Source organism: Ambystoma mexicanum, chromosome 9, assembly GCF_040938575.1.
Source record: "Ambystoma mexicanum isolate Mex_15411 chromosome 9, UKY_AmexF1_1, whole genome shotgun sequence".
NCBI lineage: Eukaryota > Metazoa > Chordata > Amphibia > Caudata > Ambystomatidae > Ambystoma > Ambystoma mexicanum.
This window is the reverse complement of record NC_090931.1, coordinates 916,795,446-916,809,113: the sequence shown is the minus strand read 5'-3', so window position 1 is coordinate 916,809,113 and position 13,668 is coordinate 916,795,446. Positions and strand designations below refer to the sequence as shown.

General features: G+C 44.5%; 1 protein-coding gene across 2 annotated transcripts in view; it reads right to left on the bottom strand.

Annotated features, from left to right (window-relative positions):
* CWC22 (CWC22 spliceosome associated protein homolog) overlaps positions 1-13,668 on the bottom strand; it is a 743,793-nt gene that overhangs the window by 651,808 nt on the left and 78,317 nt on the right. For both annotated transcript variants that reach the window (XM_069616085.1, XM_069616086.1), the window contains exon 3: positions 9,213-9,280. In XM_069616085.1, coding sequence (XP_069472186.1) covers positions 9,213-9,280 — 68 coding nt within the window. The remainder of the gene's footprint in view (positions 1-9,212; positions 9,281-13,668) is intronic.

The following is a 13,668-nucleotide window of genomic DNA, read 5'->3' as shown; positions in this document are numbered from 1 at the left end:
GACCTAAAAAGAACTGCTGACTCAGAAGGGTGTGCCGCACTCATCCTCCTGGATCTGTCAGAGGCTTTTGATACAATCGACCCACTTAACACTGAGGAACAGTCTCCTCACCCTAGGCATCAAAAACTCTGCCCTCAATTGGATCACCTCCTTTTCCACCCACTCACAAACTGTTCTACTTCCCCCCTTTCTCCTATGTCCCCCGCCCAGTCACAAAACTGGTGCTGCAAGGAGCCAGCCTCGCAACACTCCTTTTCAACCTCTACCGTAGCCCTCTGCCAGGCCCCCATCTGCTACAACTATGGAGACGATACCCAGATCATTTTCAAAAACCCCAAAATCCAAGCCTTGCCACTCCCTGACCTCCCCTCCTGTCTCCTAGAAACTAACAACTGGATGACAAACAACCACCTAATTCTCAATCCAGGCAAATCAGGGATCCTAATTTGTTTGCTTGCTTGCTTTATTTGCTTGTATAGCAATATAATATGTGGCAAAATCACTCTGATACCACAACCTCTACCATGGCTACCTAACCTGGAGCCCCACCAGCCCCCTCGACCTCCGCCATAAATTTGCTCCAAACACCTGACAGTGCAGACTGTGTTTGTGGTGGCCCGGACCCAACACTTTTTCATACACTTATCATGACCCCACCTTCCCTCAAGCACCACTAGCTGATTCCCAGCACTCTCACATGCTATGTCACAGGATTCATGAACGACTGCACCAGGCAAACGGACAGAAAACGGGCCAATCATAACAAAAGTAGTAGAAGCCCAGTGGTTGAGATGGAACCAACAACACATCCACCACAATCCACATAGAAGAATCTGGCCTCCTGCAGCAATTAGTTGGAACATTGACTGTTGTTGCTGCTAACATTTCCATCACAGCTGCAAGAACCAGCAGAAGTAAACAATTACCTGAGCGGGCGGCCTAACAGCAAACCGCTGCCAATCGGCAGCAATGGTATGTACACTCCGCTAGCCGCCGGCACGGCTAACCACACACATCAGTATACAGCAAGGACTACGACAAAATTCAGTCGTGCTGTTTACATCCATTCTCTGCCTACCCACACCTGGCCAAGCCTGAACACCTCTTGACAGTAGAATGCGGCTCAGTCCTACAATAAATCCAGGCATGCTGAACATGTAGCAATTCACTAGCACTGATGCCACCCGTATTCTTCTCGGCACCCATCCACATGCCTGACTACATGGGTTGCTTTTCTACCAGAGCCTGGTCCGCCCTGCTATGCCTTTTTAAGCCAAGCACACAAACGCATCATAATCGTGACCCAGGACCTCCAACACTCTGGACTTCGGTCCTCCACAGGCGTTCCCAATAACAGCGCATTCAAAATATAATAACGGTAAAATTGGTGCTATACAAATGACAAGTACAATACAGTATGTCTCTTCTGTAAACAAAATAAAAATACCAAAAAAAAAAACTGAATAGCTGTGCGACCCAGAGTGCTTAGGCTAGATCCACCCACTCAGGGGAAGCAACCCACACCAGTGCAAATTGGGGTGTGGAGCGCCCAGCTCGGCTAGCTTGCTCTGGAACTTTGCACTCACCTATGTGGTGGATGCGGAGCAACACCCTCATCAAGAAGGCATTCTCCACCAGCTGGGAAGCCCTTCCATGAACTGGAAGATTGACTGTTGGGTGCCGCCATTGCTGGAGACCGGCAGACCGATACACAAAAAAGGGGCGAGGCTAAAGTTTCCTTTGGAATGTCTCTCTGATTGTAACACTTCCCCTGGGGGAAGGAAAGGTAGAGGTTGGTCCAGCGAGCTGGCAGAGTGCCAATGGAAGTGGTAGGATAAAAGGAAGGACAGGAAGGAGTGAGTTGTTCGGGTGAGGTGAAGGGAGGATCAGGAGGCCCAAATGACCCAAGAGACTAGGCACATGAAGAGCAGAGCGGATGAGCATGGGGATTGCTGAAGGAGTGAGCAAGGGGAGGTGTTGATTGGTGAGAGAGTGGTACTTCTGTTAAAGTGTGCCTGAAAACTGGGTCTGGGAGATGGATAGAGGGAAAGTAGGGATTGAATGACAAGGTGACTGGCAAAATGAAAGGAAAGTGACCATGGGAGAAAGTGTGGGTGGATGAGTGAGTAGTAGTGTGGAGTGCTAGCGTGGAGGAGAGGAAGAGGGAGTAGCATGAAGTAAGATCAGAGTGTGACGGTAAGCAAAAGTAAGATAACGGGCGGGGCAGAAGAGGAATTAGCAGGGGGAGGAGGGAAGAGAGTGTGACGAAGCAAGGAAGAGCAACAGATAGATCTAGGAAGAGGAGTATTAGAGCATGAAAGGATCAGATCAAGTGGGGCCCGAGTGTCTGAGAGGCACAAACCCATAACTTACATTACATTGGGGAATCTAGAGCAGGGACTACCTAGATTAGATAAAGAAGGAGTTTGGCCTTTAAGCCATCACACTTGTAGATAGCAGGGGGTTACCGATCTATGGCGACAATCATGGGATTGAGGGATGCCTGGTTTAGGGAGGGATTGCCCTTCTCTAGACGAGATAGAGGGGAAAGGCTTTAGAGAGCCCCTCAATTACTAAACCAATAAAAACCTTTAAACTGCCTTCGAGAGTTGGTGTGTTCTTGAGACCACCTTTGACATTGTGATCATCCAGACTTCGATACTGAGGTCACCCATAGCAAAGAAAGATATTGATAATAGCATGCCTGATTAGGACGTCCCAAATACCTACCAGAGCCACTCCCAGGGCCACATGAGGTTATCTTTATGGAGACAGGAGGTGGTAGTTTCACCATGAGGACCTACTCAAGAATACTAAAGACTGGTTTGAAAGTGGAATTGCCTAAAGGAACCCCTGGGCGGATTGCACTAAAATCCGGATTGACCCATAAACACAGTTCAGCTTCTGGAACAAGCCCACACAAATTTTAGTTTCCGAAGCGGAGAGACAAACTCTGAAGACCGCCCCTTTCCTTGAAAGGAAGCAGCCCCTGTACGGAGTGGATGCTAACCAGAGGGGTGAATGACACCAACCATTATACACTCCTGGTACCGAATCAGTTCTGGAAAGCAGTGATGGAATTGGCTCACAACGTGACAGCTGGACACCTGGGACTGGAGAAGACACAGATAACCTTCCTTAGCTGCTTTTACCTAGGGTGAATGTGAAAGTCAAGCAGTACTGTGCAACATACCCTACCTGCCAAAAGACCTCCCCTGATGGCATGCCACAGGCCCCTCTTCAGCCCCTTTCCATCATCGAAGTGCCGTTCTAACGGGCAGACCTGGACATTGTGGGGCCACTGGAACCCTCAAGGACCAGGAGCAAGTGCATTTTGGTGATCCTTGACTATACCATCCGGAAGCCTTTCTGCTAAATAGCAAAACAACCAAAGCGATCCTTAAGGTGCTTAAACCATTCTTCACCAGAGTTAGCTTCTCAACCGAAGTCCTCACAGACCAAAGAAACCACTTCATGTCATGGTTGATGGGGGAAATTAAACAGCTCATCAAAATTAAGACCTGCGAACATCAGACTACCACCCTCGCACCGATGGGCAGGTGGAATGCTTTAAAATCAAACCCTTAAGAGCATACCAAGAAGATTGGCTGCAGAAGATGAAAATAATTGTTATGACGCAATTCCCTTGTCCCTGTTTGCAATGAGAAAGAAACCATCCTCTACCAGATTCTGCCCCTTCAAGCTTGTATATGGAATAAATCCTAGGAATGTGCTGGACATTCTGAGGAAAGAATGGGCAGGTCCAGAGAGCCGACGGACCAGCGACCAGCCAATGATCTAAAATATAATGGGAATAAAGAAAGCCGACGGACCAGCGACCAGCCAATGATCCAAAATATAATGGGAATATATAGAGAACGCGCAGAAGCTGTGAAGGATCCTCTACAAGTGGCCAAGGCTCCCAAAGAGAGTGGTGCCTACAATAAAAACACCAGCCTACGCTTGTTTCAAGTGGGGGGCAAAGTAATGGTCCTGCAGACCACCACACACCACAAGCTACTGGACAGATGGCATGGCCAATATATCATCATCAAAGTAGAGTTGAGCCTTAACTTAAAAAGTCCCAGAGGCTGATCGAAGGATGCCATCTCAGCCATATCATATTAATAAACTGAAGGCTTGGCAAGAACACAGCAACCTTGTATCTATTCTAAAGTTGAAGATTCTGGGGAAAATCACTGGAAACTGAAAGTACTTAGAAAAAAACAAATTATTGGTAAAACAAGTGAAACCAATTACATTTCGCAGAACAGACCAAAAACAGGACTTCATGCTCATAGACAAAGGATATTCCCTATACAAAAGTTAGAATTTTCAGTCTTGCTAAAGTTTAATAATGATGAATGCTAATTTATCATGTGCATTCAAAATTTGCGAGTGTGATCATGAAGGTATTCTTTCAAATTGAGAACACCTAGTACATCTTCAGTTTCTGAACCCACAAGAGCCAGACATTTAGGGAATAACAAAGAAGATGGAAAATACTGGCGGTGAGAGTATCTACGACTACATTCTCAAATTAATAGAACCAGATTCACCATCACACAGAGACATAGTAATATTGATGAAGTTATTGACAACGGAAACAGTGCAAGCAGCAGCAATGTCTAAAACTAAGGACCAAATGCTTTAACAGCATTTAAAATAGTTAACATCTGTTGCTGGGTGAAGCAAAGAAATTCCCAGTTTAAATTAGCCAAGTTGCATACACTTACTAGTTGTTTTTCCCCCAATTTGAGATCTAAGTGCAATCTCCCAATAGCCCACACCCACCCAACAAACCCACCTTTACAACCTCTCTTCACTCATCTTGCAGTGCCAGTCATAGGTTCAGGTGCATCGCAACTACATGTGACAAAGCCCCATACTAATGTGCATTGCTCTACTCAAGCTGGGGTCTCCACCAATGAAGATTTCTCACCAGCAGAGACATCTGGTTTGCTCTGCTAGCTGTTACCCAATGAGCAATATTCTCCTTAGGTACTGTCATGCATGGACTGGCCCAGAGGGCAATAAGGTGATTTCCAAAGTGCCAGCCCAACAGACTTGTTTGGTTTGATGTGGTCTACTTTAATTCCTCATTTCTAATAGAGCAGATTTTCGGTAGGAATTTTTACTTCACATTAGGAAATTACTGAAAACTCATTGTTTCTCTAGGAATTCAATCTGTTATAATGGATTTTATAGTGCAGGATTTCACTCTCACCTGAATGTTTTTATTCAATTGTATTTCCCCTAAATATTGTGAAGAGTTCTGTATGTGATTTTTTTTTATGACAAGATTTGCACTACATAGCTTTTGATTGATTGAGATTTTATTTCTATCGCGCTCGTACACAAGTGTTTCAGCGCGCGACAAGGGAGGGGAACAGGGGAGAACAAAACAGGGATCTTACTAGGCCCAGTGACATTGGGAACGTGCAAGTGCATGGGAGAGGGGGGAGGGGAAAAGTGCATGGAAGGGGGAAAAGTGGAAAGTGCGAAGCAGAGGAGAAACATATAAATTTGCAAGTGCTAGGTTTAAGGAAGCAGACAAGCTAGGTCTGATAAGTGCAGGAAGAAAAAGGGGGGGCTGTATGGGTACAGATACAGACCCCACTGCAAGGGGTGGCCCGCAGGCAGTGCGGGAGGGTGGCAGGGTGAGCAGGTACCTGGGCCCGAAGGACAGAGGGTGGCCAGGTGCACGGTGCCAAGAGAGAACAGATCAGCAGGGGAGAGGGGGAGCGAAGGCAGAAGAAAAGAGGAAGGTCTCGAGGTGCTCCCGGAACCGGAGATGGTTCTCCTCAAGTTGTAGAGTGGCAGGGAGGCTGTTCCAGACGGGAGGCCCCAGCCGAAGACAGAGATCTACCCCAGCTTGTTTCTTTGAAAGACGACTGACCTTGAGGGAGTTGGAGGTAGAGGAGCGAAGAGCTCGAGAGGGGAAGTATCTGCAGAGGGATAGCTGAAGGTATTTTGGACCCAGGCCCCAGAAAGCCTTGTGGACAATGTAGAGGGTTTTGAATTTAATCCTTGCATCCACTGGGAGCCAGTGGAGAGATTTCAGAGCTGGAGAAAAACGATCCCAGGGCTTGAGGCCAAGGACAAGTCTTGCAGTCCTGTTCTGGATTAGTTGCAGAGGACAGAGAGTAGAGGCAGGTAGATTTAGAAAGAAGCTCTTACAATAGTCCAAGCTAGAGAGAACCAGAGCTTGGGATACCATGAGCTTCTAGGGGAAGGAGAGGAAAGGCTGAGTACCTCTGAGGAGGTGCAGTCAGAAATTTGACTTTTTAGAGACCTCAGAGATGTGGGCGGAGAAGCAGAGGGTGGAGTCAAAGATGACCCCGAGGTTCTTAGCCTCGCAGGTGGGGGTAGGAAGAGGGCCAAGGGAGGCCGGCCAGAGAGTGAGGGGAACGAATGGTGAAGGTGTGTCGATGAGGAGCATCTCCGTCTTGCTGGCATTCAGACAACGATCATTGGCGGCACACCAATCTTGAATGGCAGTTAGGCAATCAGAGATGAGAGAGGGAGAGGAGGTGGCAGAGGGCAGCCTGAAAATGAGTTGAGTGTCGTCAGCGTAGCACTGGAAATGTGAGCAGAAAGTGGCAATGCAGTGGGCGAAAGTTGCCAGGTATTGGTTGAAAAGCCAGGGCGAGAGGTTAGACCCCTGGGAAAACACCACAGGTAGAGAGGAAGATCGATGAAAGGAAAGCTAAAATAAATAACATTAAAAAAAATATATAAAGAAATCCTGCCAGAAGTCACCACTTCGACTGGTGGCATTTCTGAAAATCTGCCCCATCCAAATTTTTACGCAGAGGGAGATGCCATTTCTAGAATACCTCCCGCAGTATTTCAGAAATATCACCTCTGCCAGTGGAAAACAGCCAAGTCATTGTGTTTCCAAAAATGTTACGTCCATATCCACCAGTGTGATAATGTACAGTATCGGCATCTGCCACTACTGTAAATTGTTCAATACAGTAAAGGGTTAATATGACCCTTTATTCATTACATGGGCAAGGTGGTGAGAAGGGGCTACAGAGATGCCCAGTTTCACCTTGTAAAAACCCTGTTTTTCACTGTACTTGAGGACCGTACCTGTTGCACTCCTTCTGTACAATGAAAACAATCACACAAACCACCGGCAGAACGTTGACCAAACCCTAAATTGGGGGGAGGGTACAATGGGGGGTAATTGACAAAGAACATCAATTTTACATTGACTGCCCAACTCCATAGTGTAGCTGGAAGTCTGAAGCTATCTTAAGTAAAGGGCTGCATGGTCTATGCATTTCCTCCAAACTAATGCACTCTCTGGTAGTAGACAAACCATTAGTTGGGCAGTGTCCCAAAGTGAGGTTTGGGAATGTGGGCCACTGTTGTTGCCCAGTACGATCATTTTTCCCGTTCTGCCCCGCACACCAACATGAGGAGACTGCCTCATAAAAGGACAAACTGTTATAGAATGTACAGACTGGCAAACAAGTTACATGGTAAAAAAATACTAGACTTCTGTCCAACACATTATGGAAATTGACATGTAATAAGATCAATATACATTCAGATTATCCACATAAGGAATCGGTACATAAATAGGTACACAAATAGCTGTAACCACTACTGGATTGTCCAACATCACAGTTTGCAACACTTTTTCAAACACAAAGACTATTTATAATCAGCAACATGCATTCATTCCTTGTACAGTAACCTCATGTGTATTACCAAAAGTAATACTTTTTTTTAGATCAACTCTGGGAAAGGACTGTTGCTTTACATATGTAGACAACTTAATAGCCTTTAAAGGAGCAGCACTTGAGTAAATGCATTCATCACGGAGGACTTAAATAACTCTTTGCAATATAGATTTAGCACCTCACATTTGGAAAGATTTCTACATTTTACCGATTTCTGTCCTCATTCTTTTAGACCCTCAGCATATCTGCGGACTCTCTTCACTTTTTTTGACTCTTTTTGGCAAGTGTTATGCTTTTTTCCACCGACTTTCCACAGCAACTCACTAATAAGACAGGCACTGGTCATCCCCTAATGTTACCAGCACAAGGTTACCTTTTTTGTCGCACTACTACTTCCTTTATGGGCGCTAGTGTAGGAGAACTGTGAAGTGTATTTAGCCCTCTTTGTTTAGAGTGCCCATGACAGCGTTGTGGCAGTGCCTCTTGATTTTTATATATTTAACTGGTGCACTATAGCACACCTTTATTTTCTACTGCAAAAGTGCCTTTTTAAGAGTCCTGTTGTGAAAATGACCACCCTTGTTTAAACCCTGTTGTTTCAGACCACTGCATTTGTTGGCGAATTTCCTCCAGATCAAGGGAAGGGAATGGCCGAATGTGGTCTTCACCCAGTTAGTTGCCCAGATCTGGACAGCGGCAACGTACGAGATCTGGAAAAGGAAAATAACGAGAGCCAAAGAACTTTAGAAGACCATCCTAAAGTGACAGTTAAGGAGAAGCAACCCCATTTTGTGTTACTCCTTGTTCGGTTGTCGGTCAAAGTACAAGGAGGTATCCATCCAAAATGTTGTTCTCAGGATGATGGAAACGCCTCATCAATTTGTCCCCTGTCACCCAACCTTCTGCCCTGGAAAACTTCCTGAATTCCACCTTCATTGGAAAGGAGGGCACGAAGGGAAGGGATTAGAAGGGAGGAACAGAAGGGGATTCATCAATTATCTAAAAATATAGCTAGATAGAAATTGTACTTTCTTAAATAAAAGAATGTTAAACAAAATCTTTGACGGCTACGTGTGTTCCCACTTGGACTCATGACAGAACAAACAGTAAAAATCTTGGCTGAGTTCCAATGATATTAAACCCTTACATGATGACAGTTCGAAACGTGGCACATAGTGCGCTTAAAGGAGACTTCCCTTGTGGGAGAAAATTTGACACATTAAACACTATTGTATCTGGACATTTTCAAAACGTATCTGGGTGATTTCAGAATGAACAATGGGACTGGGGATGTACGAGTAAGGTGATTTTTTACCACCATTACCGATAACTGATCAGACATTAAAGATTTCTCCCCTAACGGAAAGAGTTTGCCAGAAATTGCCCCTCGCCCACCTCATACATTTGTGAACCCCTTCCCCTACATATTGGCTTGTTTCAGACAAAGGGTTGGCAATTAGATAATGCATACATATTTTTACCCACCACTGAATGGGCAAAAAACTTTTTTCATACCTTGAATCCGAGGATGAACTTCTCCGTCGAGATCTTTGACTATCCTTTCTTTTCGAATTCTCAGCCGACTAGTTAAAAAAAGGAAACAAAATACTGATTTATCCTCAATTGCCAGTTCATTTAAAATGCCCACAAAGTATTGTACATTCAAGTAAACTAAAAGTAAGTGAAGAGAAAATAAATCTGAGCTATAACCAGAGTTCAATAAGAGGTGCATAAGGAAAACCCAAACGTGTGCAGAGCAGACAAGACTATCAATATGGAATTAACGGAATTATAAAATTCACCTAATTAACAGAATCATCCCGTTACAATCCTTGTACATGGTTGAAGTACTAACTGTCACAACAAAATATATTTCACACAATCATTTTATTAACCTTGGAATGAAGAAACCCTATGCTTTTGGGATTCAAATTTATGATTTTCCGTTTTCCAGCCAAAACCTCAGCATACTGACATATCATGTTTCCCCCCCCCCCCCATCAATTTAACACTACCTTTGCGCTTACCCTTAATGCACGCTTATTGTAGTATTTTTCTCCTTTTCTTGCTGCACTATTTTAAGAAGTTTAAGTTAAGATTAACAATCCCTATACAAGAAAGTAAAACCTCAATTATCCAGCACCGAAGGGAGTCCAATCTTGTTGCATAATCAAATATACCAGGTAGCCCTGTGTTGGTTATCCACATTACAGGGAGACAGCCCACTTTTCAGATGCAGCCACGGCATGGATCAGCTCCTTCCTGCTGAACAGAACCATGAGGGTCTTCTCTCCCACAGATTCCGCCGAGCCGGCCCCAGTACCTTGTGGTGTCCCGCAAGGCTCATGCGTGTCCCCGACACTTTATAATATATTCACGAAACCCCTCTTCGATATCCTAGACTATCTGGGTGTTACGTATACCAACTATGCGGACGACACCCAGATACTCTTTCCTATCACGGGTGACTACGAAATAGACAGAACGACCCTCAATGAAATCTACTCCGTTATACAAGCATGGATGGCACACAATGGCTTGTGTCTCAATGACGATAAAACCGAGCTGATCATCTTGAGCACTCATGCCAAACTTAAAAATCTCAATCCTTCATTCAAAGCCTTTACCATAGATGGCAATCTCATCTCAGTCTCTAATAACACTAAAACTCTTGGTATTTACATCGATGCTACCTTATCCCTCTCTAAACAAACTAACGCAGTAGCGTCATCAGCTGCTTACACTTGCAAGCTTATCACTGCATGCAGACCATTCATCTCCGCACCCAACTGTATCACTCTCGCGAGAGCACTAGTCCTCTCCAAAATAGACTACTGCAACGCCCTCTACTTGGGCACCAGCCACAAAAATATTAATAAATTACAAGTAGTCCAAACGAATGCAATCAGAGCTGCCCTTAACATCCCCAAAAAACCACACATATCTGAGACCAGACGTAACCTACGCTGGCTCCCTGTCAAGCATAGAATATCCCTGAAAACGCTTGCCCTCACACACAAAGTTAGGGCTAACCTTGCTCCAGCATACCTCACTAACCATTTCACACCACACTCTGCCTTGAGACCTCTTAGAGCAGCCCAAACTAACACCTTGACCATACCGAGATTTAAACTCCACAACTCGGGTGGAGCTAGCTTCCCGGTACAAGCATCCAAACTATGGAACACCATCCCCCCACATCTACGTGCAGAACCTTCATTTAACCGGTTCAAACATAGCACGAAGTGTTGGCTCCATAACACGGACTCCTGACAGCCTAACCTTAGCCTATTGGACATTGGCCAATCACTTTGGAATTAATATTTCTGCGTATGCACTTGCTTATTATACCAGTTCCTACCTGTAACTATTATGGAACTTGGCTGACTGTATTGTTTTGATTGCACACTTATGTAACTGTAACCTTCCTGTAACTGTAACGTAACTCTGTTTAACTGCTCCCCTGTAACCAGCTCTACCTTACGCGCCCTTATGCCCCCGGGCCTGGCTGCACTTTATAAATAAACTAAATACAAAATACAAACATTGAGCAAAAGGGCCGGATAAGAAAGGTCCCTGGCATTATAATCAAGAATTAAGATTAAAACGTATACATGGGAGAAAAAGTAACAAAGAGGAAAACGGAAACAACAAAATAAAGTCAGAAAAGAAAAATCATGTAAGTAAAAAGAAAACAGGCACAATTAAAAGGATAAAGAAAAAAAGGTGACAAAAGGAAAACAGAATTAGAAAAAATGACAACTGGAAAACACCCATAAAAAGAGATGAATTAATACAATTATGAGTACACGACGACAGAGCGGAATATTAAAGTCAAGGCATTAAATGAAAAATTGCAATGGCAGATACTTAGCTATTGGGTAATGTGATACATCATTTTTTTTAAATGCCCTTTATATTTCATCCCTTTTAACTCTAATTTCAGCAACCTTAACATTCTCAAGTGCTTCACAGAGGGTTAAGGTCATTGTAGATGTGGCTGAGTTATTCGTTAGACAGCAAAGTTTTCCCTGAGGTTAAGCAATTTGTACAGGTCTTACAAACTCAGTCACCAGGCAATAGAGCTATTTTCCAGGTTAATCAGGCAACAGATGGCATAGCTTTTCCGACATCAAACGGAGCAACGATACTTTGATAGCTTTTAGAGGACAGGCCTTAGGCAGTTGACCCTAAGGACAAACAAACCTAACGTATGAGATAGCCAAGCTGTCTATCAGGGTGCACAGATGTCACAATGTGAAGTCCCAGAGAGCAGATCTATTCATCGGGTTGCATAGATATTTGGGGCAAGAGAGATTTCTCCAATTATAAAGATCACACAGTTTACTGTCTTCAAGAGCAGAGCCATATCCAAGATTACACAGATCATACAGGTTCAGACAGTGGAGCTTTCCTACACTGTACACGGCACAAATCGAAATGGTGCGACTTTCCCTTGAGAACTTCTGAATCCCAGACTTGTTCATTTTTATAGCCTCTACCCTCTTCAAGTCGCCCTTCTCCTATTCACCATAGAACTGTACATGTTGACTCACTGTAAAAGTGCTACTTGACGGATGGTCTTGTGCAACCTCTAAAGTTTTGCTATGTAGGACATATATCACTAAGCACTCCAGTAGCCTAAATGAAAGGTAGACTATACAGTGAAAATGCTGAAGATGAGGAATACAGAGCCACGTGTCCAGCTTCCCAAAAGGATTTCGCTGAGTGTTTCTTCACTACTCTAATCGCTTCACCAGTCTGGCCCAGACTGGCAAACCGTACTCACACAAGTACTCTGTGCTTGCAATGAGGTTTTAACAGGAGCATGCTGCCATCAAAGCAGTCCCTGGGGAAACAGTATTCAGGAGTAGAAGGTACTGCACATCCACCAAGACCATAGTCGCACACGTACTCCGCAGGGGGCCCACATTCAAGTTGCAAGCTAGTAGATAGCCATAGAAAAGTCATTCGCACCCTCAATTATACACATACACCCATCAAGCCATTTTTCCGCTCCAACAGGCAAATATCAGTAGCCTATGGCTAGCGGTGATTGTAAATTTGGTGTCTTGCTGAACAGATATCACAAACCTCAGTAGGGCTAGTCCTGTTCATTCTGCTTCATGCATCAAACAGAAAATATATTCTTCACTGTAAAAGATCTATCAGGGTCAGGCCTCAGACCAGCAAGCTTCCCCTCAATGATATCCTGCCCTCACATGCCTCAGACATTAGAATGAACCCCTGTGCCACACGTTTGTAAGCCTGTGGCATACAACTAGTTGATAGGCATCAAATAGTGCTATGCCACAGGATATACCGATCTTGCCGGCTCAGGCCTCACATAACAAACCTCCCCTAATTAAACAAAACGGACAGGTTGTGACAGTGGCGCTATGCCGCAAGTTGCAGATAGCTTACACCATCAGGCTTCATAATTATCAAGCAGTAGGCAACTCCATCCACCCAGCCCTGAACAAAAGAATTTTATTTTTAAATTTGTTTATTGGCATTTATAAACAAGCAATGTTACAGTAATCACATTACAGTAGGTGCCAGTATGCATCGCGCCTACTGGGTTCATCTCGCCACAGTAAGCAAACAAAACAAATAAACAACAAAACAACATTTCCCACGCATGTCAACTAGATCTCATGTTGTCTCCATTTTGATCAGGTCTCATGTGCAAATCAACAACACCAATTGTATATATGGTTGGGCCCCAAAATCACACAAAGTCTGGGAATACTGGAGCCGGCGGCAAAGCCAAAACTATATCACATCCCGCTATTTATGTAATACCTTAGCTTGTGACGGCGTGTCTGATGGGTGAAACATATCCCACGCCAATTGCTTCCACGATTCATAGCTTCCCCCTGCAGTCACTTCTAAGCACTGTGCCGACTTGGCCCACACTCTTGTCTCCGCCTCGGCCCAGGCCTCAAAGTCCCTTAACCAGCGTGCATAT